Source organism: Xenopus laevis, chromosome 9_10L, assembly GCF_017654675.1.
Source record: "Xenopus laevis strain J_2021 chromosome 9_10L, Xenopus_laevis_v10.1, whole genome shotgun sequence".
Lineage (NCBI taxonomy): Eukaryota > Metazoa > Chordata > Amphibia > Anura > Pipidae > Xenopus > Xenopus laevis.
Genome location: NC_054387.1, coordinates 66,161,811 through 66,188,309, shown reverse-complemented (window position 1 = coordinate 66,188,309; position 26,499 = coordinate 66,161,811). Strand labels below are relative to the sequence as shown.

At 34.5% G+C, this 26,499-nt stretch overlaps 1 protein-coding gene across 1 annotated transcript in view; it reads right to left on the bottom strand.

Moving 5' to 3' along the window:
* Nucleotides 1-245: 245 nt before the first annotated feature.
* LOC108701317 (rho GTPase-activating protein 15-like) overlaps nucleotides 246-26,499 on the bottom strand; it is a 309,425-nt gene continuing 283,171 nt past the window's right edge. The window contains exons 13-14 of the mRNA XM_018235752.2: nucleotides 24,735-24,840; nucleotides 246-3,059 (exon numbers count right to left, since the gene is read on the bottom strand). Coding sequence (XP_018091241.2) covers nucleotides 2,888-3,059; nucleotides 24,735-24,840 — 278 coding nt within the window. The 3' untranslated portion in view covers nucleotides 246-2,887. The remainder of the gene's footprint in view (nucleotides 3,060-24,734; nucleotides 24,841-26,499) is intronic.

Sequence of the window (26,499 nt, the reverse complement as noted above, 5' to 3'; positions counted from 1 at the left end):
GCTGGGATGAACAACTTGTTAAAGCCTGAATTTCCTCTGAATTATTGTGCTTTGTGACTACTATTCACAACACATAATAAATCTCATTTATTTGGATAGGGGGTAAAAAAGAAAGTTTGACAAATTGATACTTTCAGCACAGTAGTGTTGGTTCTAAAATAAGCTCAACAGATTAATTGAAGTTGGACGGATACTGTAAGTAATTAAAAGAATGTGATATTCACTTATCACATGAACACCATTTGTCACAGAAGCATATTTTATTGAAAACCGCCTTTATTACAGTCATAACAGAGTTACTCGTTTAAAATACACACAAAAAAATGTTTTTTCTTTTTGGATACATTATTTCATACAGAGCTCTTAAACAGCTAATGAACCTTAGTGGACTGTGCAGAAATTAAAAAACTTAGCATTAGATTGTTTATTATTTTCAAATCAAAGACCCCTTTGATGTTCATAGAATGCTGAGTTATACAGTATTTACATTTCTGTAGCGAGAGTCAAAAATGACTCAGTTTAACTTTAAAATGACTTTATACTAGTGATGGGCGAATTTAATCGACAGGCGCAAATTCGCAGCAAATTTGCGCGATTCGCTACTAGCAATAAATTCGGTAAACGGCAGTGAAAATTTGCTGGCGTCCAAAAATTTTGTTTCGTGAATTTTTAGCTGGTTCGCGAATTTCGTGGGAAATTCGCAAATTTTTCAGCGATGCAAATCCACCCATCACTACTTTATACTGTGTATGTAAGTAATGGGGTAAAACCCAAAATAACAGCTAAAAAATGGATTCTTAGCTCTTCAATTTTTCTTTAAAATACACTTATTTTTCTCTTATGATAAGGCATATTTAGAAGTGTTCAATTGTAAACAAGCTTTAATATCTAAGAGTATTGTGCAAAGTGTATATTAAAAAAGAACAATGTTGTACATTATTGAAGACAGTACAATGTTTAGACTTGGTATGTGGGAGTCATTAGTTAAAACATCATCTGTTCTGCTGACTGTGCCCATGGTGTTGCTAATCATATGCCAATCATCGGGAAGAAGATCAGGAGATGTCAACTCCCACTCTGCTGGAAGAGCCAAAATAAACAGTTTGCTATATGCCGTGTAGAACACCATGCTATAGATTATTTTGCACGTTCTATGGTTTGAACACTTTTGTTAAGGCTATAACCATTCATCCAGTTATAACCTGCATATGTTTTTATAATTCAGGGAGGTAAAGCAAATATAAAATAGATGATGAAGATAAATATACACAATTAACTATAAGGTGCAGTTGTGCAGCACTCTGATTTATTGAAATGTAATACTGAATTATGGTTCCTCATATCACAACTGTATTTTGACACTTTAGAAATGTTTTGTTTTCCAAAAAAAAACAAAAAAAAACAAATGTGTGGGATATATTTCAAGCCTTGGCAGGGTACCATCATCTAATAATTACTCATCCTGCCATCCAATTTGTCAGAGGAACAAGAGTTCAGAGGTGACCCCTCAACACATTTAATTTAGCATGAGCGTCTCTCACTATTACTTGTCTTCGAGAAAAGAATTTTTGAGAAGACACCATCCTCATTTGTATGCCCTGGATCTGCATCTGCTGACCAGAAAACCTTGTAAAGGTATGAGATCCATTATTTGGAAACCCATTATTCAGAAAGTTCTGAATTACAGGAAGGCCATTTTCCACAGAATCCATTTTAATCAAATAAGTCAAATTTTTAAAACTTCTTCTTCTTTTTTCTCTGAAATAATAAACAGTCCATTTTAATTGATCCAAACTAAGCTGTGTCTACCCTTATGGGTTGTAAAACAATCCTATTGGGTTTATTTAATGTTTAAATAATTTTTAGTAGACTAAAATTATGGTGATCCAAATTATGGAAAGATCCATTATCCAGCAAACCCCATAGTCTGCATTCTGGATAACAGGTCCCATACCTGATGAGCCCCAATGAAAGCAATAGTGGTCTGTAAGTGAGATTCAGCCTGCACAGTATTCAGTGTAAATGTAAATTCTAGGAGGGATTGTAGGCCTTTTCCCCAGAATTCCTTTTATTCCTTTTATTCCTTCTGCAAGGAGGAATTATACTGGGAACTTTACATGTGATCTTTAACCCAGGTTCAGCCAGTTATCAATGAGAGTGACCATGTGCCCATATCCCTATAAGATTATGAAACACAGGAAGGGCTGTCTTTCATAATCCCCCCCTTAGTATTTTGAGGGTAAGAAGGAATTGAGAATTGTGTTTATCTTACACTTTCTTTGGACACTTAACACCTAAACAGACAAAGTTGCTTGCAGATAGATTTTTTATATGTTTGTTAACTTATGGAATCTACCCTCCTCATTAATGAGCTCAGGATCCAAAATTGGGTAGGGGGCTGTTGTATTTGTTAATTTATTTTTTTCAAAACGTACTGTATCTAGACTGAGGTTTTAGGATAATGATTATAACATCTTGATACACTGATATGGACCCAAATGTACCTAAATATAGGCTGAAGCAGGATCTGTGGGGATTAAGAAAAGCAAATAACATGACTGCCAAAAGATACTGGGTTGGTTTTCAGCGGTGATTTGTTTACTTGATTTTTAAAAAATTCCAGTACTTCACCAGGCAGTTGGGTATAAGTATGTCTAATGGACACAACCACCCCAAAAATAAGATGTGTAGGCGGGGTTTAATTATCAATATTAACTCTTAAATCATATACAGTTAAAATGGACCAGGGCCTTTCCACCAAATTATAAAGAGGTTGTCATCTATCTGAAGATTGTTTTGTGAATTTTCTTATTATTCTAAAACAAGCAGACATCCATGATCCATATAAGCATTTGGATACCACTGCTGCTTAGTAAAGCTTTTCTTTTTAAGAGAATACATCATCAAATTCAGTTAGCATAAGTTCAACTATCTGATTTTGGTAAACCATGCAAACTGCCATATTTCCCATGTCACTTTCTGGTCTAAGAAGAGTTGGTCCAAAAACAATTCCTAGGCTTTGTGTTGACATAAGGTTCACAGATGCATCGACAGCAATCCTGTAGGGGAAAAGAAGAAGGACAGTCAGCAACACAAAACCAATCCATTCTATCAGTATGTTGAAACAACAATGTCCTAATTACTTTTATGATGCACAGGGAACTTAAATGGAAAGCATCAATTGTTGGACCATACATCATGATGAAAAAAAAGTCTTCTATTTATGGATGATACTTCTGTAACACAATCCTCAAACATAAGGCTGCTAAAATCCTATCTGGAGAGTTATGCATAAGAGCATGGGTCACAAAAAGACCAATTGGATTTACCAGTACATATGACACCTCTATTCTAGTGGGTAACTTACTGGTGTACCAACTCCACCAAATCTCTGGTTCAGAAGCATTTGGCTACTGAGCTATCCCTCATTTTCTATCTACTGCTGTACAGCATCAAGCTTCTTAATTTGCCATTTCTCAATCCTTACCCTGATTTAGGCATTACTGAGCCATTCCTAACCTGGAACCTAATACATCCCCCCCCCATCATCTGTGATGGAAAGTAATCTTATCCTGCCTGCCACATGGGCTATTTAGGCACACCTAAATTTGATCTACAACAATCTATCATCTTTTGTTGGAAACGTGGCTAGGTTTCTGAGCTCTTTGTAAACACAGGGGCATTCTTTTATGGGCACAATCTGGTAGGGATACACAACTGACCATATTATTTGTGAACACAGAAATATCAGAAAGTAAAGAAATTGTTTTTGATAAAAGGCATTTTTGTCAAACAGATTTCTAAAATACAACTCACTGTTTTTTGCAATTTATACCCAGTACTCTTTTGGTACACAACAGGGGCAATTTATGTAACCCCCTGGACGCAAGTCCAAGAGAACTAAATAACACAAGAAAATGCCATTCAGTGCTCATCTGTGGAGGACTTGCACAGAGCAAAGAGCAGTGTAAGGGTGTGCAGCAAGGGCAGCCAGGGCAGGCAGTAAGAAAAGGGCCTTGATGCAGGCTCTGCATTTTGTCGCTCCTTACCTTGTACCTTTAAATGACACACAAGGTAGGGACAGGTAACATAGAAAGTTAGATTGAAAAAACATATATATCCATCAAGTTCAACCTTTTAAGTCTATATACTGTATAACCTGCCTAACTGAAAGTTGATCCAGAGGAAGGAAAAACCCATTTGAAGCCTCTCCAATTTGCCTTAGAAGGGGAAAAAATCCATCTTGACTCCAAGATGTCAAACAGAGCAGTACCTGGATCAACTTGTTCCATGAGGTATCTTTCTGTATTCCCTCACTTGGTAAAAATCCATCCAACCCCTTCTTAAAGGTTTCTAATATATCAGTCAGTATGATTCTGCACTCCAAACTGAATATATGATGCAATGATATGGCTGATTGCTAGCCAGCTAATCTAAAAGCCTTGTTAACTGAAATACCTACAAGTAGGATCTAGCTCTTATTTAAAGAGTCCCTTTGCCCCAACTATAACTTTGATGCCTTCACTGCACTGTACTCTAGTTAGACATTGACACTGTTCCCTTAGGAAGATCCAAGAGAAAGAGACTACAGGTATGGGATCCATTATCCGGAAACCAGTTATCCAGAAAGCTCCACATTACAGAATGATCAGAATGGAAGTCTCCAATAGACTCCATTTTATTTAAATAATCCAAATTTTAAAAAATAATTTCCTTTTTCTCTGTAATAATAAAACAGTAGCTTGTACTTGATCCCAACTAATATATAATTGATCCTTATTGGGAGCAAAACCAGCCTATTGGGTTTATTTAATGTTTACATGATTTTCTAGTAGACTTAAGGTATGAAGATTCAAATTACGGATAGATCCATTATCCGGAAGATCCCAGGTCCCGAGCATCCTGGATAACTGGTCCCATACCTGTACAACACTAACCCAGCCCATTCTAACTCTGAGAACTCAGCTGGAATGTTGTTCCAATGGTACCCACCTCAAGGATCTGAAAACTGGCAGGGTTACTTTATGCCCCTAACATAGGATCATACCCAGATGTTAACTACTAGGATATATTTTGTAGAGAAGTTCTCATTTACTACCTCCTACCATATAAAATAAGCCATTGTTTTCTAAGCACTTTTTTTCAAATACTAACAAGCTGATTTATATTACTTTCTCCCAGCCAACGATGAACTCCTTTTCATTTTTATTGTACAATCAAAAATAACCATAATCAGGACAGTATTATTAGTTTCCTAAAATAAAGCATTGTTCCTTCAGATGCATAAGCAACTATTAATTATTTCATCTTGGACCCAAATTACTGGCTTGCATATTTCATTTTAGTCGAAGCCTGATTATATTTCTATAAATGAAGAAAAAAAGAATAATATATCACAAACTTAATATTATTTACATATTATGCATTTTAGATGTCTGCTGGAATACTCAATTATGTTTAATTCAGGGACAGTAAGCTTGCCTAACTGTGGGATTTTTTCATACTTGCATGCTAATATGTTTATTTTTTTAATGAATCTGACAAGAAAACATTTTCAAAAATAATAATGCAAATGCATTTAATACCATGTTTCCTTACAAACTTGTACAAATAATACATGCTTTGTATTTACTTAGATTTATAAATCTAAAGTAAATCAAATTAAATTAGTACTAGAAAACCATAGTTACCACTTGGTAAAACATTTTAGGATTTAACAATTTATTTTATGTGGTGGAAAAATAATGGTAATCTATCACCCCATATACGATATGCATTGGTTTTTAAGGACTTTAATATTAGTTCTCAGCATTGGTGCTTCTACTTCTAGATTCCAGTGCTTGATATGCCATAAATCTGCCCCTTAGTTTCAAATTACATATACTATTTATAATGTTATTAAATTATGTCACTACAGATTCCACTTGCAACTTTACATTTACCCATTATATGCTTGTTCAAGAGGTTATACATTACCTTTCTCCTTATTGTTATTGGGAAACATAATGTGTCAATTAGTATTTTGCTTGCCTACAGTAAATATATCTATATATTACTATAATTGTTTTGTATGCTGTATAGTAGAGCAAAGCGTTTCTGAACTTTCATGAATGCAGTACTAACAATGTTTGCTGGCACTGTACATATATACAGTAGTTGGGAATTATATGGGATCTAGAAATCCACTGTCCAGTACAGGACTACTTTATTTTGCAAATGTTTTACCTGCTGCAAGGTGCAGAGCAATTTGCATTATCTATTTTTATTTACCTTAGTACCAAAATTCTCCTCTTTCAAGAATTCAAAATATGCCATACTTACAGAAAATATTTTTCCTTTAAGAAATCATGTTCTTATTATTATCTATTTATTAAAAAAAAATTAACAATGATACATTTAGATTAAAATAATCCTATTTATCCGAGAGGCTTCCTGACTACATAAAAAGCCTTCAATTCCTATCTCTCTCTGAGCACATATCTGCTAAATCCTGAATGAGTGGATGTGCCAGAATGTAGATGTTCCTGTAGGAGAATCAAATCCAAAAGTAAGAAATGTCAGTATTGGCAGATAACACTTTGAAAGTAGAGTGTGTCTGTAATATTCTGGGAGACATTATCTAAATACCATTGATGGTTGCAGTAAAAACATGGCCAGTCTTATAATTTAAAGGAATATTAAGCCTAAAATAGAGACTGCTTCATATTAAAGAAAGTTTAAAATTCCCACTATATATATATACAGTATATATAGGATGGTGTTTGGTCTCAGCAATATTTACCCAAGGAAGACAATTCTATATACTTCTAAATGTTCCATAAGGCTAATGGAAACTTAGATGCATTTTGTATAGGCACATTGGGGAATGAGCCTGACAATATCCCCTGCTTTAACTGAGCTCTAATTCACAATTCAGTATCATTTGCACAACATTCACAAATTAATTTCTGTTTCATAAGAAGTTATTTAGCTTACCAACTTGTTGTGAACCATGGGTGGAACCTGGAGTACCAGGAGGAAGTAATTTCAAACACAGAGAGAAGCATACTAACTCCAAATAGAACTTAGAACTTAGAACTAAATAGAACTCAGCTTTAACTGAGCTCTAATTCACATTTCAGTATCATATGCACAACATTCACAAATGAATTTCTGTTTCATAAGAAGTTATTTAGCTTACCAACTTGTTGTGAACCATGGGTGGAACCTGGAGTACCAGGAGGAAGTAATTTCAAACACAGAGAGAAGCATACTAACTTCAAATAGAACCTAAGCCTTATTGCTTTTATAAATGGCTGTAAAAATATAGAAGTATTCATTGGCCCAAGGTGTGGCTTTTAAAGTCCATAAATGTTGCAGCATCACCAGCTACCAGCAATCCCCAACAAGTAATTAATGCTTAATGCATTCTGGAAATTGTACTTCAGCAATATTCATGGACCTAAGATCCCAGACATGGACCTTTAGGTTTCAGGAGCTAATCAAATTAAATTATGTATTTATATATTAAATGGTGTTCACCAAAATCTCAGCCTACTGGATTTCCACAAGTTTCAGGTGCACAAACTGCCATTCTCCCCAAATCTTACTGGCCTTCAGGGTGGGCCCCCCAGCCACCACTCTTGGGCCAACCCAACAGTTTGTAAGGTATATTGCAGTTCGTCTACTCCTTAAGTGCCTAGTGTAGCAGATATTATTTGGACACCCAAGCAGTGGTCTGGATTTTATAATATGGTTTGAAGTAGAAAGGTATATTAAACCAACTTATTATCCTAATTCTTTACTCAGGACCACTAAACATACCCAAGGTGCAACTGCTGAATAATCTGCCTGAGGAACGTTATCTTGAGTTAATTCCAATTATTTTGTTCAGGACTAAAGCCCCCCCCCCCCCAAGAACTTTTCTAAAACATGAAAACTAAATAAACAAAGAAATTTAAGGGGTTACTATTGTACACAGAGGAGGTGAAATGCATTTCCTTGTGGTTTTATATCATTGTTCCAATATAACTGTTTTTATTGTGTAACTGCAAAACATTTAGTTCTTGCCAGTTCTAATCCAGCTGTTTAAAAATAAAAAAAACTGAAAGAAGCAGATTTTATGTCTTGTTATACTTTTAACTATCAAGGTTTGCAACATCATCCTGAACTGTAAACTTATAAAATTATTCATAAAATATTGGATTATGTCTATCTTTACAAGATACTATAGTTGTTGGAAAACACAAACTAATGAGAAACACTGTTGCCTTGAGAAAAAATAACTTTGTACAGTATATTTGGCACATGCAAAATAATTTGATATATAGTTCCTAATACAAAAAGAACAGGAAATACCAAGTCAGGTCCAAATAGAAAAGACAATGATCCATCAATTGACTGCTTCCAAGAGTTGACTTTTGTCAAATTCATTTTAAATTATGCCTTGCTTAATTTTTTTTTTTTTTTTACGCCAAGCTGATACATTTCTCCCTCAAGTGTTTCTGCAGTTTATTAATAATTGGGTAACAATTCCATTGTTTATTTATCTGGAGTTTTTACTCTTTAAAAACTAGATCAGAAGCCCAATGACATGTTTAAAAACTCTGATTTCTTTTAAGTTAAATCGTTGCTGTAACTGGAGCAGTCTGAACGTACTAGGTGAAAATACATTATTTCTTAGAAACTCTGGTTTTATATCCAAGTCACTTAGTTAAACCCACACTCAAAACATTTAGTAAAAGGAGTGTGGACATTATAGTCAGAAAACAACCACAAAAATGTGCATACATAGGGTCCCTAGATGCAAAACATTTGGTAAAAGTAGAGTGGACTTTATAGTTGGAAAACAGCCACAAAAATGTGCATACATAGGGGCCCCAGACTGAAGACATTTATTATAAGGAGCATAGACTCATAGTTGGTTTTATATATAAAAGCAACACTCTAGTCACACCTGAAGTGGTTAGTTAGTCACATGAATTAATACCTTCCAGTGAAGCCGCATCTTAATAAAAACAATCTTTCATCCTTAAGAGAAAAGTCTGTACACAAAGTACATTGCTTCATCATATCATGGAAGCAGCATCCACTATATATATATATATATATATATATATATATATATATATATATATATATATATATATATATATTTATAATATACAAGAGCCACGAATATCCTATAAATTATATCCTTATAAATGGTGCTTAGTAATGTCATCAGTTATAACTGACACTTAGTGATTTCATTCTGGCATGTGACTCACCTGTGTATTATAATAAATAATGACTCCTGATAAAAGTGACCATAGTGGACATGTGTGAATGTGATAGGGATCATTCAGTGGAGGCTCCACTTGATAAAAGGGATTCTGTCATGGGGAAAACATGTTTTTTTTTACAAAATGCATCAGTTAGTAGTGCTCATTCATCAGAATCCTGATCTGAAATCTCTTTTTCAAAAGAACAAACTGATTTTTTTAATATTTAATTTTGATATCTGACATGGGGCTAGACATGTCAGTTTCCCAGGTGCCCCCAGTCATATGACTTGTGCTCTGATAAACTTCAGTCACTCTTTACTTCTGCACTGATAAACTTCACCCCCTCTTTCCCCCCCAGCAGCCCATCAACAGAACAGTGGGAAGGTAACCAGATAACAGCTCCCTGACACCTGCATTGCTAAAAATGCTCTCATGCCCTAGTGGTAGATATGATAACAGCACTCAATAGTAAAAATCTAAGTCTGGCTAACCCAAGTCGCCACTCCTTTCATTACACTGAGTAGGAGAAACAATGGCCTGTCTGTAAGCAGTTTCATTGTAAAGTGCTGACTCTTTCTGAAAGCACACAACCAGGCAAAATGACCTGCGTTGGCTGCCTACACACCAATATTACAACTATAAAAAATAAATTTTTTGGTTCAAGAATAACATTTTAAATGAAAGAATAAATTATGTGCAATGAACACAGTGTAAATTTAGTAATACAAACTATGCCATAAATATCATGACAGAACCCCTTTAAGAACTAATGGAAATGATGAACAATCTCCATAAAACTATGCATAACATATGGGGGTCTGTATAAACAAAGGATAATCATCTACTAATATAAGCATTCATTTACACGAATCAATGTAAATATTCAAGGAAGAAATGTCCACTCTAGACAAAGAGCCATACTTCATATGATACCATACTGCCTGTTTAATGGGAACTTAATGATTAAAGATAACCCCCTAATAGGTTACATTAGTTGCTAACCTTTTTCTGTGTAAAATCAAGGCCACCTATGTAAACTAAAATCTTAGTGATTCTGACTCAGAATTTCCATTTGATTTGTATCGCTACAGTTTCTGAATGAAATGGATTCAACATTCTATGCTCATAGGGTACTTATTAAATACACTTTAGTAGCAATGATATGTAATATGTGAGAGCAGATATATATGGTTCAGTCTGTACAATGACAATGTTTAGAGAAAATGAAAAAGCACTAACTGCACTGAATAGTATTTTAAATCAATGTAACACAGAACTCTGATAGAATTTTCATTTAAAAATGAACAGGAATGGCAGACAGTCATTTTAGGGAAATCACTTGTTCTGCATGTGTGAACATGTGTAAGCAAAGCCAGAATGGAACAATGCAGCTGGATCCAAAGCTGACTGGTATAATTAATCTCAAAATGCAATCGAGCATTGTCATGACAAAATGGCAAGTTGTCTGAAACTAAATGAAACAAAGTAGAACAGTGCAAGCCAAACTGATAAAGCCAACTGAGATCTCACAATGACAACTGGACGGAAAAACATAAAAAAGGGAACATTTGGACAACATGTTGTACCATGCGGGAATATGACAGAAGAATAGATAATAAATAGAGACACATTTATCAAAAAATTCTCTGTTTTGATTCTCGGGAGCTTTTTTAACTTTTGTAGAAGGTTCCAAGAAAACTACAGCAATTGTTTTTTCATGACAAATTGGAAATATATTTTGCACTAGTGAATGATGAAATTTGTAAAATCTCTAAACCTACTGAATAGTTTCATTCCTTTTGCCAATCACCTCATACTTTAAATTACAGTAGTGATCTTTAAAAACATGGATAGCCCTACATGGTATGGTGTAGCTGTTCTGTATCACACATCCCTCCCCCCTCTATACACAGAAGTACACAAACCAAACGAAAAGATAATAAGGATATAATTGGTGGAATTCTAATACCAATAAATACCAAAACAAAAAAATTACTCCTGCACCAAAAGTCCCAGGAAAAACATCAATAGGCCGATATTCCATTTTTGTTCCTTTATTTTTATATTATACAGCTTGTTACAGTATGCATGACTCACACTAGTCCCTGGTCCCAATTATTGTATGAGCCTTTGTATTGACCTGCTTTGGTACCCCTGTGTGTGTGATCTGCTCATAAAGCCATCAGGTTGAACAACAAGATCTACTAATATTTATCCAACTGTAGAGTAAGGTCCTTAGGTCTATGACACACTGGATTTTTTTGACCATAGCTTTGGAGAACAGGGTAGGGACAAACCATGCTTGAATTCCCTCTCTAGTGAATGGGTAAATCTATCACCACGCTATGGGGTCGATTCACTAAAGGGTGAATTATCGCCAGTGATCGCTTCACCTTACCTTGCACAACTTCACCAGATGCAAATGCTCATCGAATATGCTTATTCACTAAAATGCAAGTTTCACTATCATTACTTCGGCTGTGTGAGCATTTCATAGCGAAGATGCGATCGTTCATTTGCATACGGCGGGTAATTTTAAGTTGTATGGAGGGCTTTATTATAAATGTTGGTGCAAATGTTTGAAGTTACCACTTTTTCAAATACATGTCCAGGGAACCTTAATAAAGACAAGAAAGTTAATATAATGTCTGACACATGAGCGCACTGTAAAATGAATGTTTCATATGTTATGAAATGTCTGGAGAAAACTGGTTAACCCAAAAAAAATTCAAGTCAGTCAAAAAAAGAAATGCAGGCAATTCCATTTCAAAAAGTAAAAGTCTTTTTTGGAACTTTAATGCATTTTGGGCACACAGGATATGATGTAAGTGACAGAAGATTGAGGAAGATCTACTGTAGCTTCTTTTAAGCACTTCGCCGGGACTGAGGTGGCAAAGTCAACTCTGGCGAAAGAGGTAACGTGTAGTCTTAACCGCACTTTAGTGAATTTGCGTAGTAATGACCGTTGCCAGAGCGAAAAGTCGCCTGTCGATAGAGTGCAAATGAACATTAGCGGCGTTCCTGTTTGTGCCTGTTAGTGAATTGGTGATGTCTCTGCAGGTGGCAAGGCTGGCGAAGAGTCGCTATGGTTAGCCACTTGCCCTTTAGTGAATCTGCCCTATAATATGTTCAGTACATGCTTTTAATTCATTTCTACCATGGGTGATGGCAGACAGACAGCAACATTTTGACCATTTATGACCTGTCACACTACCACAGACATTCAATGCAACAGCTCCCCCCAATGGTCACATAAAAATAATTTGCTAAATATCACAACCAAGAAAGCAAGATGACAGCTCCCACTTTCTATATGCAAAAGCAAATACAAAGAGAAGAACCACTGCATTCTAAAAATAAGCAAACCCCTTCTTGATTATTCTATTTCTGCTGGGCTAATCATGTATAAAGCCTTGTAAATAATATATAGACATCTTTTGTATAGGTAGAAAATTCAATTCATTGAACAGGAACCAGATTATAAGAATTGTATTTCACTGTGAGTGTCCAAGCTGGGAATTCCCTACATTGTATAAGATTTCCCCCTGACATATTTTAGAGCCCGACCTAAACATGTATATTTTTGTTCTAAATGAGGCAGGTTATATGAAATGAGATCCCTTCTGTAATCTCTATGTCTTATTGATGTGTAGGACCCCCGGGCAGATTTTTCTTTGGTACGTTTTATAATTATCTTAACGGTACCGACTAAAAATGGAAAATAAAATAGGATGAGGCAATATAACAATGATTCATGGCTTGGATGTCTTCAGTGCTTGTCAGACAAAAAGAATTTGTAAAATAAATGATATTAAATTGGCTAATTGATTCCAGGCAGGGGCAGAAAATGCAGGTGGTTAGTGAATAACAGGATGCTAATGAAAGCCGATAAATCAGCTGTGACAATGGCAATTTTTTGTTGTTTCCTTTGCACACAAGCTACCTGCGCCCTGGCTGTACAATGTATCTGTCTGTTACTCTGGGAGAGAGCGATCTGCAAGGAAGCATTAACACTTAAGTCTTTAGCTGATGAACCAGAGCATTTTGTGTTAACAGTGAAAGGATATCCTTAATCCAATTTGACAGGCAATGCCAAAGATGCCAGGGGTAATTAATTAGCACTTAATTTAGACCACAGAACAACAGGATATAGGAATTGGTGTTCAGTGCCATTTCCCCCAGGGTTTTATCTTCTGAGGGTCAGAAGTATGTCTGTTGTGTTGAAGGTCAGTAAATAAATTGGCAGAGTACAATGACACTGGACATTTCATGATAGATATCCTTCACCCTTGTAACAGCCTCTGGCAGTCAGTGCCTGGAATGAAACAGTCATTCTTTTTTTTTTGTGTGTGAAGAATTATACATTATATATTTGAATGGGGCTACTTAGGTAGCAGTTGAACTTCTGTGCTTTTCTCATCCTATAATGAGCTGTCTATACTACGCAGCAGACACATCAAGGAAACACACTTTTCAATTGTAAATTAGGTAAGGGAATGGAATAGGCAAACATTTAAAAATTTTTGTAATAAAAAGAGACATAACACGAGGCATCACTCCCCCCACCCAGCTGCAAGGTAGGTTTATAAAGTTATTGATACCACTACTAAAAATTATAGAAATTTGTTGAGTTAATGTATGAATTATTACTGCTGGATTAAAAAAACAGGGTTATTATTACACCAGTATAGTTACTAGTGATGGGCGAATTTGGGGCGTTTCGCTTTGCCAAAAAATTAGCGAATTTCCTGCGAAATTCACGAAACAGCGAAAAATTTGCTGGAAAATAAATTCGCCCATCACAAATAGTTACCCATAACAACCGATCAGATTTTTTGCTAATATTTTCAGAAATGTTGTAGGCTGATCCAAATCAGTTGCTGACTGGTTTCTATGCGTTGACTGCAATGTTAATAGATCATCCCCCAAATGAAAAGATACAAAATCAAGTGACTAATAAGTATCTGAGTCATCAAAACTCACCCACTGTTCATTATTCCTGTCACTAGTCATCCAGGGGCTTATTTACTGACATGGGTGCTACACCGCACTAATGCATACAACAATCCACAAACAGATATTTGCTGTAGTTGTCTAAAATGCAACATACAGTTTAAAGCTAATTTCTGATTGCCTGCCATGGACTACTACTCTTGTGCAATTTAATACAAATTTTAGTTGAGAAGCCTTCTCTGTGTTGGTCATTTATGACTAGTGATGGGTGAATTTATTCGCCTTTCATGGATGCACGGCAAATTTTCACGTTTCACCGTCTGCAAATGTTTTCGATAAACTGAGGCAAAAATTTGCTGGCTAAAAAGTCGCAGCAACAAAAAAAAAATGTTGCGTGCATAAAAAATGTTGTGCATCAAAATTATTCAGATGCCCATTGACTTTAATGCATTTGGACAAAATAGTCAAAATATAAAAATTCTCGCTCATGTTAAAATTGTCACACATCGAAATAATTTTGACACCCATTGACCAATGCATTTCATGAATTTTTCGGGACTGATTTGCCCATCACTGTTTATGACCACAAGTGCAGTGTACAAAATCAGAGTTGCAAGTTGTATGTTTTTTTATGCTGTATCTTTCCCATAATTCCAAAATACTTCCTGCAGTTAAGAGACGTTGTGTCTCATAAAATTGCAGCCAAGGATTTCTCTTAGTCAAGGTTACATCATTTCCAACCCTTGGTATCCAAATGACATCTGCACCCATTTCTTAAGGTACAAGTAGTGATGGGCGAATCTGTCGGCGGAAAATTCGTGAAACACATATAAGTAAATGGGTGTCAGAATTATTTTGAATTGCAACAATTTTGACACGTGCAACAATTTTAACACACATAACGATTTTAATATGTCCGATGCTGACCTTCAACCTCAAGCATAAGAACTGCGAGACCTATCTCTCTGCGTCTGTCTGTCCATCTGTCTATCCATCTATCTTCAGTATATAGCTACCTGAAATTAAATGGCTGAGCTTAATTCTCAATGCAAGAAGAAGACTGTGCATCAGGCAGGGAAAGATACACTATAAAGTATATTATATATTTACAACATGTTATTTCTTAACTGCAAGAGCATGGCTCACACTTGTACTCACATTTCTTCCCCATGCGAATGATGGTATATTTGTGATGCACATTCTCTGAATGTAAAACAACATATGCAAATCTTTGTTTTTGTTATACTGAGAGATTTCTTTTCTGTTGCAAGATCGGTGCTTATGTCTATTGCAGAGTTATAATAATCATATCAAATAAGCATATCCTGAATCAAATTGTGAATATTTTAAGACGCTGAATGAGGACAAGAAAAAATAAACACCAGATTGTATGTTCCCAAGGATAAGATGGTAGAGTGAAAAAAAAGAAGCTTTCCTTGACCACATTGTCATAATCTGCGTACATAACTGCTTATTGAATCCAGGCTATGCAAACCAGAGGCGGAAAGCTGGCTCCATACTATTATGCCGAATGCCACAACAAAGACAGTACAAGAAAGGAACACTTTTTGTTAGGATGTCTTTTGACAGGGGGACTTAAAACATTGCCTTGTGTTTTATCTGAAGCAATATATTTTGTATGCATACCTGTTTTGTGTAAACAAGTCAATGAAAATTTATATACTTAGATAATGTGATTGCAGAAAGTCTTTCCAGCACAGAATTATTAAAACAAAAAGTGTATCGCTGTATATGATCACTGTAATAAATTGCTAACATTCTAACACAGCGGTTCCCTTACTCTGGGGCTGGCCAATTAGGAGTCTCAAAAGCAGTGGACTGGAATACTCAGCCTGATTAGCAATCAGAATAATAAGTAGGATGAATGCTAATATCCTCTTCTGGAACACCACAACCACTTGTCTGTTATGTCAACATATGATGTACAGCTAACCTTGTTATGAGCTAAGGGGGGCCCTGAACTAACATTGGAGTGTACCCAAAATGTCTGAAAACTTCTGTTCTAATGTTCATGTATTAACTTGTGCATATGTTTGTTTGCATAGGGTAGATAGTTTAGAAGCACATAAAACAGACATTTAATTATTAACACAATGGGAGAAAGGATTTTGATTGCAACCAAAATGTAGAGGATCACTGTATGTCATACCATACTAAAAGTAATAGGAAATGATAAACATAGCCCCCTAACCTATAAAAGTTTAGAAAAATGCATAGTTAGTTAGGTTAAAAAAAAAACACAAATCCAACAAGTTTGAGCTTTTAAGTCTATATACTGTATAACCTGTAGAGATGGGCGAATTTCTCCCGTTTGGTTTGACAAAAAATTTTCAAATTTCCAGTGAAACAGCGAAAAATTCACGAAACACAAATTTTGACACTCGCGTCAAAATATTTTTGATGCCAGCGACAATTCTGCCCAATTAAAGTCACCGGGTGCCTAGAATTGTCACCACCGTCAGAATTGTCACCGGCAATTTTCACAGCAATTTATTCGACGGCGGCAAAACATGAATATTCGGCGCAAATTTGTGCCTGGGAAATAAATTCGCCCATCACTTATAACCTGCCTACCTGCCAATTGATCCAGTTGAAGGAAAAAACCCATTGGAGCCTCTTCAATTTGCCTCAGAGTGGGAAAAAAAATCCTTCCTGACTCCAAGATGGCAATTGAACCAGTCCATGGATAAACTTGTACTATGAGCTATCTTCCTGTATTTCCTCATTTGCTAAAAAGCTATCCAACCCCACCTTAAAGCTATCTGATGTATCAGCCAGTATGAATAATTCAGGGAGAGAATTCAGCATCTTCACAGCTCTCACTTTAAAAAAAAAAAACCCTTCCAAATAATTAGAAGGAACCTCCTTTCTTCTAATCAGAATGGGTGATCTCTGGTCAGATGGAAAGACCTACTGGTAAATAAAGCATTAGAGAGATTATTATATGATCCCCTTAGATATTTGTATATAGTTATCATGTCATCCTTAAGCACCTCTTCTCCAGCATGAACAACCCCAACTTGGCCAATTATTCCTCATAGCTGAAATTTTCCATACCTTTTACCAGCTTAGTTGCCCTTCTCTGGACCCTCTCCTCCTCTAATTTAATAATGTCCTGTTTGAGTGATGGAGACCAAAACTGTACTGCATATTCCAGATGGGGCCTTACCAGTGCTCTATAGAGTGGAAGAATGACCCCTTCCTGACACAAATCTATGCCCTTTTGATATAGCTCAAGACCTTGTTTGCCATTGAAGCTGCTGACTGGCTGTGATAGACGCATCTTAAGTGGTATTCACACCTGACGAGGGTTACACTTCATTATTATCCTGCCAGTATGTTAATATATGGCATATTCCACTGTGTATTTTTATGCTTTGAGAAAGGCCTCCGAGAGGCCAAAACATCAGCTTGTAGCTTTTATTAAATAAAAAAAGTTTATTTTAAGTCCTGAGAGTGCGGACTTCATTTGATGTTTGTAGGAATATTTACTGGATATGCACCCAGGCAATTTATTGGACTTTTTCTAGAGTGCCTGTATTCTCTTGGATTATATATATATATATGTTGTTTTTAATTAAATTTTTTTTATAGTAGCATTACAATCAGCTTTAATGGGGCAGTATACCACATTGTTCTACATGAGTTCAATTAATTGAGCTTGTGCTGAACAATGGCGATTGAAAACGTTCTCTGGATCCAGCATTTAACATGAATGATACTATGCAGACTGTCATGTTTATACTGTATATTGGCATCAAAACCAAAATAGAACAGTGCATACAGGAAAACATCCACATTCGGTTATTAATAGATAATATGAGAATATGAATAGGAGAAACTTCTGACATTTCACAAAATATGCAAAAAAAAGGGTGGGTGGTGGGAAGATAAGGAAGTGAACTTCTTCTTTCATTGACATTACATCCCTCTCTTTCATCACTCCCTGCCCAGCTTTTCCCCGCCTTGACTCCTTACTTCTCACCCAATCACAACTACATCTGATCCTGCCAATCTTTAAACATAACCAGTGTAATCTTGCTGCTGGTCATTTGGATCCCTTGTCATGCAGCCCCTGCTTTTATAGCTCATGGGCTTTCCTTTATTTTTTAGATATACTCTCTTACCTTCAACTCTTTGTGCCTTTTATTTTATTATATTTTATATAATATCATATTCTTTCTTCTTTTAATAGTAGTTATGACACCTTGCTTAAAATCTACTGGAAAACAGAATATTTAATAAGTTGACATATTTGATATATAACAATGATTGCATTACTGGTACAACCACCAAACCAGAACAGCTCTGTTATTTGGCAATGGAAACAGGAAATTCAGTAGCATCATGACCACATATGACCCAGCCATTCACCTATCACCCATACACACTTCTAAGCTGTAAATGGTTACAAAATCTTAATAATTAACAGCATGGGTCCTTATAATTAGTGTGCCATTTTTGTAATAAATTTAGTCTAAAGTACACTTCACCATTGAATAATCCTAAATGCTTATTTCAATGACAAATACATGGACGGTGGTCTTTCTAAAGGGGCATATTGTATCACAGCCTGAAATAATCATGGACTCTATTCTCTGCTTATTTTTACAATGAATTATTAGTAAAAAAAAAAATAGATCTTGGAGGTAAATTGTATTGAATAATTTTTCGTCACTTGAACATGTGCTGTCCAGAACAGGCCCTCTTTTAGCATATACAAGGAACAAACATTTTACATTCACAGATGCTCCTAATTTGGTGTGGTTTAGAGTGTAATTTAGATCAAACAGATTCATGTAAATGAGTCAGGATTTCTTAATTAAGCGCTTTTAGAGAAAAAAGTTGGACCACATCAGTAGGTGTGGGTGTGGTACTGGAGTCTTTCCTTTGGGTACAGTTCAATATAATTTAGGCACGGTTTTATTTTATTTCATTTTTTTTGAGACACAATAATAAATCTGCAGATGGTATAGACATAACGACGCTTGTTTAGAAGAATTGCATAAAACACTGTCTCTTTTGGCAAATTTCTCCAAGTAGGTCACTCTGTTGTGAGTTAGCAGTTTCTTATATACAACTGCCAGATTTCTGTTCCTATTAGAAATGGGGCACTTTCCAGTCTACAATCGCCTCCATAATTTTCGAAGTGGTATTTGTTTATAAGGATTCACAGATCTTTTTATAGTTAGCCAACATACTGTCACAATAGTAATTACAAAACTAACAACCAAAGAAATATATTTTAATATCAGTATAGAATTATACATTATTTTTGCTGCTAATTTGAAAATAATTTCAGATAGCAAATAACTTGTTTTTATTATAAAACAGTCAACAACATATGTGCTTATATTTTTTCTATCTATCTATCTATCTATCTATCTATCTATCTATCTATCTATCTCTTTCTATCTAATCTATCTATATATAATTTTATCTATTTGATATAAATAACTAAACAATATCAACATTTTGTCAAAAATAGTTTGATTTAGACAGGACATAAAAAAATACAAACATTTCAAAATATTTTTTTCAGTTATTAATATTAAACAAAAATAATCTCATTAGAGGAATAAGTTAATTATAATAAATAATAAAAATCCTGTGATATGAATTCTTTAAAGAAAATCTAGTTTTTTTGCACATGGACAAAAAATGGTAAAAGAATAACACATTCTTATCAGCTGACCGGCTCATAGCAAAACTCCAGAAACAAGTTGCCTGATCATCTTGCCAGGGAGCCAGATGCTGCTGTTGGAAGAGTTTTTTTTCCTGAGCTAGACATCTGGGTTCAGCAATTTCCATTCAAAGAACAAGCAGTATGGGAGTGGTATATGCCACCATCCCCAATACTCTTTTTGCGTAATTGTGAAGAAAGAAAAATAGATGCCTAATGGCTGAAGATAAACCTATAATTTGTTTGGAAAATGTCCAAACTTTCATTTTTTTTGTAAAAGAGAAAAGAAGACAGCATTGTTTTTTAACAGGGAGATCACATTATACAGTATAAAACATTCATGTTGCATGTTAAATAAAGAAAAAGTATTCATTCAAGCAACAAATGATGAACCACATAATTGACAACAACATCCCAGCTGGAAAGGGCCAATGAAAAGTGAGTATGCATCTTCAGTTTATAGATTGAACCGATAAAGCAAGTTTGGGTCCGCTTCTTGCTCAAATGTTGATATTAAAAATGTAAGTTTTCAGTCCATTAAATATTCTTGTAGAAATTTCTGTTTTAAGCAATTAAAATAGTTTTTGCATTTAATGGGATTTTACATCATGATAAAATGTATCTTGAACAAATGCAGTGGAGAGTCTTAATATTTTCTTCAGTAGCTGTGCATAATGTAAGATTTTATATAAAAAAGATCATATATAAAAAGTTTATGCAAATATCCATTAATCTGTATTATTTGTGTTATTTTACTTTATATACTGAGCTAAAGAAGGTATCAGCATGTTAATTCAGTGAGACCTAAAAACAAAAGCCTTGCAGCTTAATTTTATCATTAAAAATTGTATGCAGAAAAGGACCAAATTGAAAGCCTCCTGAAATGTGTAAACTGCAATGTGTGACATATCTAAAGAAGTTTTTATATTATTTCAAATGGCTTTCAAAGATCTAAAGCATTGGAGGAAAAATCTGTGAAAGTCTGATCATTCTTCATCAAAGGTAGCCAGTAATAAATTTAGTGGCCAACCCTCAACTATCTCTAATTATAACCCCTCTCTTTAAACCACTAAACATGCTATTATTCTTATACAGACATATGGTCTACGGAACCATTCATTTTGGCACCTGAAATTTGTATGAATTTGCCAAAGCAGCGGCATGAATCACAAGTGCCACTGTTTGTTTTTAAAACAGCTATGTACTGTATTTCTGTTATTCAAAAATGACTGTTTTGATAGTCTGGATGTCCTATGTCAAATCTAGATTACAAAATTGATTATGCCCCTTTTCCTCTGTTCCTAATGTGGGGCCAAAAAAAGTGTTTTCACCCACATTTGTTAAATGATTTAGAAGCTCCAGAAAGGAGCAAATTCAACTTTGTGGCCCTTTAGTACTGTATAGGACAGAGCAATAGAACTCTGCTATACACTGTTTCATCCTAAAAAAATTCAGAATGAATTGGAAATTACTTTTTTATATATAGAGTAAAAATAAGGATATAACTATTTATATAGCTTTTCAATTTTCTGATACAACGAAAACATACATTTGTAAAATAATATAAAACCCAGTGCAGATCACGATATCTTTAAATTGTAAAAGAGACATCTGCCATTGACTTCTATTTGACCTTGGCAGATTTGAGATGGCAGATATTCGGATTTGGACTTTAAGCAGCTTCGAGGTATTAATAAAAATCAAAAGAGTCTTTTTCCTCTAAAAATTTTAGTTTTTGGCCAAAAAAACCTCAACCAGAAAAAATTGAGGTTTAGTAAATACCTCCCTAAAAATGTGGGCAGAAGTATTGTGCCTTGGTAAGATACCATTCGAATTTCGAGTTCATTTGAGTTCTTTCGAAGAAAAACTCTGATAAATCATTCCCTATACAGTGTTACATTGTTCCATAATGTTACTCCGTATTAAATAAATTTGAATGTATACTGTATTAACTATTTGCAAGGCAGTTATGCATTATGTACATTAAAATATGTTAAAACTATATATTACTCTTTATTATCATCAATACCCCCCATAGACAAATTTACAACCTAAATATTTCAGCTCATGTCTATGAATGTACTTAGCTGTCTCTACCACATTTCCTCAGATTTTACAAAGAGACTGTTAGTACTGCAACTGCACTGGAATTGCAGTGAATGCCCTAGGGCTATTTCATTATCAGCATATATTGTCAGTTTAAATTTGTGTGATATAATTCCATATGCAAAGTGTAAATTTCATGATTAAAAGTAAGTGAGAAATTATTTAGAGTCACAGAATTTATATTTACCTTAGTCAGAGGTAGATTTTAAAAAAAGTCACATTAGATACCAATTATCACAAAAACTTGTGAAGTAAGGTGTTTGCTAATTTCAATTACTATTTATTTAAAATCATTTAAGGAGCTTCTGCTGTTAAATTATTACTAATGATAAAATATTTTTTTTAATTAATGACATATGAAAGTGGGGTACTAAAATTTAAATTATATTTATATTTACAAGAAAAATATTTTATTCTTCTTTAATAGGAAAGCTATTAAAGAATAATACAATTATTATTATTAGCACATTAAAAAATTAACTGCAAAAATTGCAAGGCATTGCAAAATATTATTAAAAAACAAGGGGAATATTCAAACAGTCAACTGGTACGTTCTTACAAAAATATCATAGAGCTTATTATGCAGTAATTGCTACTTTTCAGGCTTGTTGAATTTCTTATATCAAAAATATATTACATCTTTATTCAAGAATAGTTTTAATTTTACTGCAGAATACAGGGCCCAAATAATTACGTTTCATTCATTTGTGATATTTTAAGTAAATACTTGCAGAAAATGAATGGACAGATTTGTGCATATAAAAGTTCAGACTACAACTGGAGAGGTGTGGAAAGGGTTCTAGAAAAAGAATTTATAAAAACTGGCTTGGGATAACCATTTGTAAATGCCTTTTTGTTTGTTTCCTATCAATTGTATTACATTGATGAATTTATTGCAGTCACAAAACATGGTGTGAAAAAAATAGTATATGCCTCTAGGAAGCAAGGCATGGGGAAAAAAATGATAAAAATGTTGTGCCTTTTTTGTTTGTCATTTATTTGTACATATTCTCACTTTTCTTTGATGTTTCAAGTGAATACCATTAATGCAGAAATCTTGTCTTAATCTAGATTTCAGATGCAGATTGTGGAAAGCATAAAGAAATTACTGTTGGAAAATTGTGGTGCTATCCTTGAATATTTCCTTTGCCTCCTTGTTTTATAAAAAAAAAATAAAAGTGAGATCAAATTGGCACTGCTCCATTTTTTAACAAGAATATATTGTAGAAGTTAATTTATTTGTTTCAGCAATTGGTACAGATAATTTAAGATAATTTAATTTAAACATGACATTGCAACCCGTGGAAGTTTAGAATTCTTGCAGATTTATAAAATATACCTTCTAATTATACAAAGATTCACTTAATATGTCAAAATTAGGCAAACATATAATTATAATGGAAAAGTACTTAGAGGTGTTGGAGAGGCAACATTGAGTGGTTATACTCCTATTAAAAAAGGAGCCAAGGGAAAATGTTCTCAAAACCCTCACAGGTTCTGTAGTATGGTGTCAAACAAGCATGCAGGCAGAAAGGGAAATCACAATCTTTTTGCCGCAATACACAAAAAATGATGTCTTCCCCCAAATGTTTGTATTGCATGGCAACACAAACAATTTTAAACTATATACCATTACTGGGAACTGTGAGTTGTTTCTCTTCTGTGTGCTATTGCTTGTGCTAAAGCATGTAACAGTCATTGTAGAATTCCCTGTGATTGACTAAATATGCAACCAGTCACAGGAGGTGTGCCAGGTCAATGTCATGTTGCAAAAAGCACCCACATCAGCCATAACTGCACAATAGATTCATGATTTATTATTCTATGTCCTCTACCCATTATATATATCAGTTATAATATATATATATATATCTCTCCAGACAAATTTTATGCAACCACAGCATCTTTTACCTCTATACATTATTGTCTATGCTATAAAGGCAAATGTAAAATAATGCAGACCATAATAACACTTTTTATGTTATGTATATAACTGTACAAGATATATATGTATAAGGGATAGCTAGATAGATAGATAGATAGATAGATGATAGATAGATAGATAGATAGATAGATAGATAGATATAGATACTATATATCAAAAACATTTATTGAGTTTGCTCAGACAAATGCTTACCGTATGTATCAATTTGGAATTATTTTATGAGTTAATGTAACGCATAACAACAATTTTTAATTTTTAATTTTTTCCTTTAAAAAAAACTGGTACATATAAAATATTTGTATATGTAATATATCTGTTCTGCCTACTTCTGAGCTTTATTATTTTTGATGTTTAGGAAATGGAACAAATAACAATAACAAGAAAGTTCAGCACCTTTGGACTGTTAACACCTTTTCTAAACAAATAACTTAAGCAACACAGAGTTAAAATGACTTTCCAAATATATTTAAGAGGTAGTAAAATCATTACTTGGATCATGTGTTAGTTTCTTAATTTCCCTTCAAAGTGATGCACAGCAGGCTCCAATTAGAGCGTGACTCTGTGAGTTAATGGAGCCGAGCCACACTTTGATTGGATCCTGCTGCTGTTTACAGACTCAGCAAAAAAAAGAAAATAAATTTAAAAAACCCAGTTTGCACCGAACATAATGTCTGGGTTTTGTGATACTGTCCCATGTGTTGGTTTTGGGGTACAAAAAAGAATGCAAAGGGAGAAAATATGAACGTAGTAAGGAAAAGTGTCATGTGGCTTGGCAACTTACTTTCTGAGATGTTCGAAAAGAACTTTCATGGTATTGCAGTTGGCTGGGGGTAATTTCCATACAAGCTCTCTCATAGCTTTCACACGAAGATCACTTTCCTGCAGTTCTGAGGTAAAACAGGTAGAATTATTTGTTAGAAAATAAGGTAAATATATTTGTATGCCATGAAATGCTCATCTCAATGAAAAACAAATTACATGACCCAAGGAAGACTGAAAATAGTATAATATCATTAATAAAAGGCATAATAGTTTGAATAAATATTAAAATACAAGCACATAATTATTAGCATTAATACACAAATTCCCTGAGGAAGATATATATACAGTATAGAAATCAGTTAGATTTTTGAGACAGTAAGTCCCCCCTTCCCTTTCTGGATAAACTAAAAAGCCAAGAATTACCCGAGCAAAACCTTAACCTCTTTGCCAGAATGGATAACATTGTTTTCTGGCCATCCTTATAATAGGCCTTGATGGAAATAAGGTAAAACCTTAATAATTGGATTGCACACAACAGACTGAGCTTCTGTATTCAATCAACTACACAGATAATGAAATATAGCTGGTAAAAGAATGTATGCATTACCTTTATGCCCGATTCTAGAGTATTGATTCTCCAGTGTCAGACTGTATTCAACTTTATGCCTGACCCCCCCTTTATAGCATGTCCAGGATATTTTATCAATACAATGCATTGGCTATCTCACTAACCACCTGCATCTAATAGTGATTCCCAGCTTAGGTACTAGCACTCTCAAAGTACTTTTTGTAGCTGGGTTTGTAACAAAAATTGTGAGTTTATAATGTGATTATTTTATGTGATTTTTTATGATTTTATAGTATGAACTTCTTGATTACACAGTTAACCAATGATATCAACTTTTTTATATATAGTGATGGAATTATTTGGCACACCTTAGGACCCCATTACATTAAATTGATTATAATGAAGAATAAACAGTCTAGTATGTCCCTGAGAGGGTTGAGACAAAAAAAAATCCTTGTAAAGTTGGGGCACCACAGCAATGGTTGAGTCTGAATGCTTAGTCTTAAAAACACTGCAAGGTGTCTGTTTTACCTTCAACCTTATTTTTATATTTCTGTGATCTTATGGTGTAAGAATGTGGCTGACAAAATTAAGAGCCAAAAGTAGCCCTAACCATTAGTGATGGGCGAATGTGTCCCGTTTCGCTTTGCCAAAATATTTGCGAAACTCCAATTCACGAAGATTGCTAAATGCATTGAAGTCAACAGATGCCATAATAACTTGGACGCTCAACAATTTTGACACGAGTGACAATTTATATACGTGCGATTCTTTTGTCCGAATCACCCATCACTACTAAACATCAACAAACAAACAAATTGTGCTGGAAGTACATGTTAGGAAGTACAAGTACCACTTTTTTTTATGTCATTCATATTCTGAAATTCAGGTTCCAGAGACCCTATCTTATTTATAGTTATATCTTATTCACCCTTCCCCTGTTTTCCTGATTCATCTAATTCCTGCTTGCCCCAAAGTTCCATCAGATGTTCTGGAATTCCTCCTTGTCCTAAATAGTTACTTCAAGAACCTTCTAGTTTCTAGAGTAGGCACCTGACAATATGGTCAAATCCTAGGAGAGCTGCTGAAGACTCAAGCCAGAAGGAAGAGTGATATTTGTTAAACATACAAATAGCAGAGAGACTCCAAAGAAAAACAACTACTTGTAAGCTTCGTAGTGCAAAATTACACCTGAGGGACCTAGTCATCAAGATGT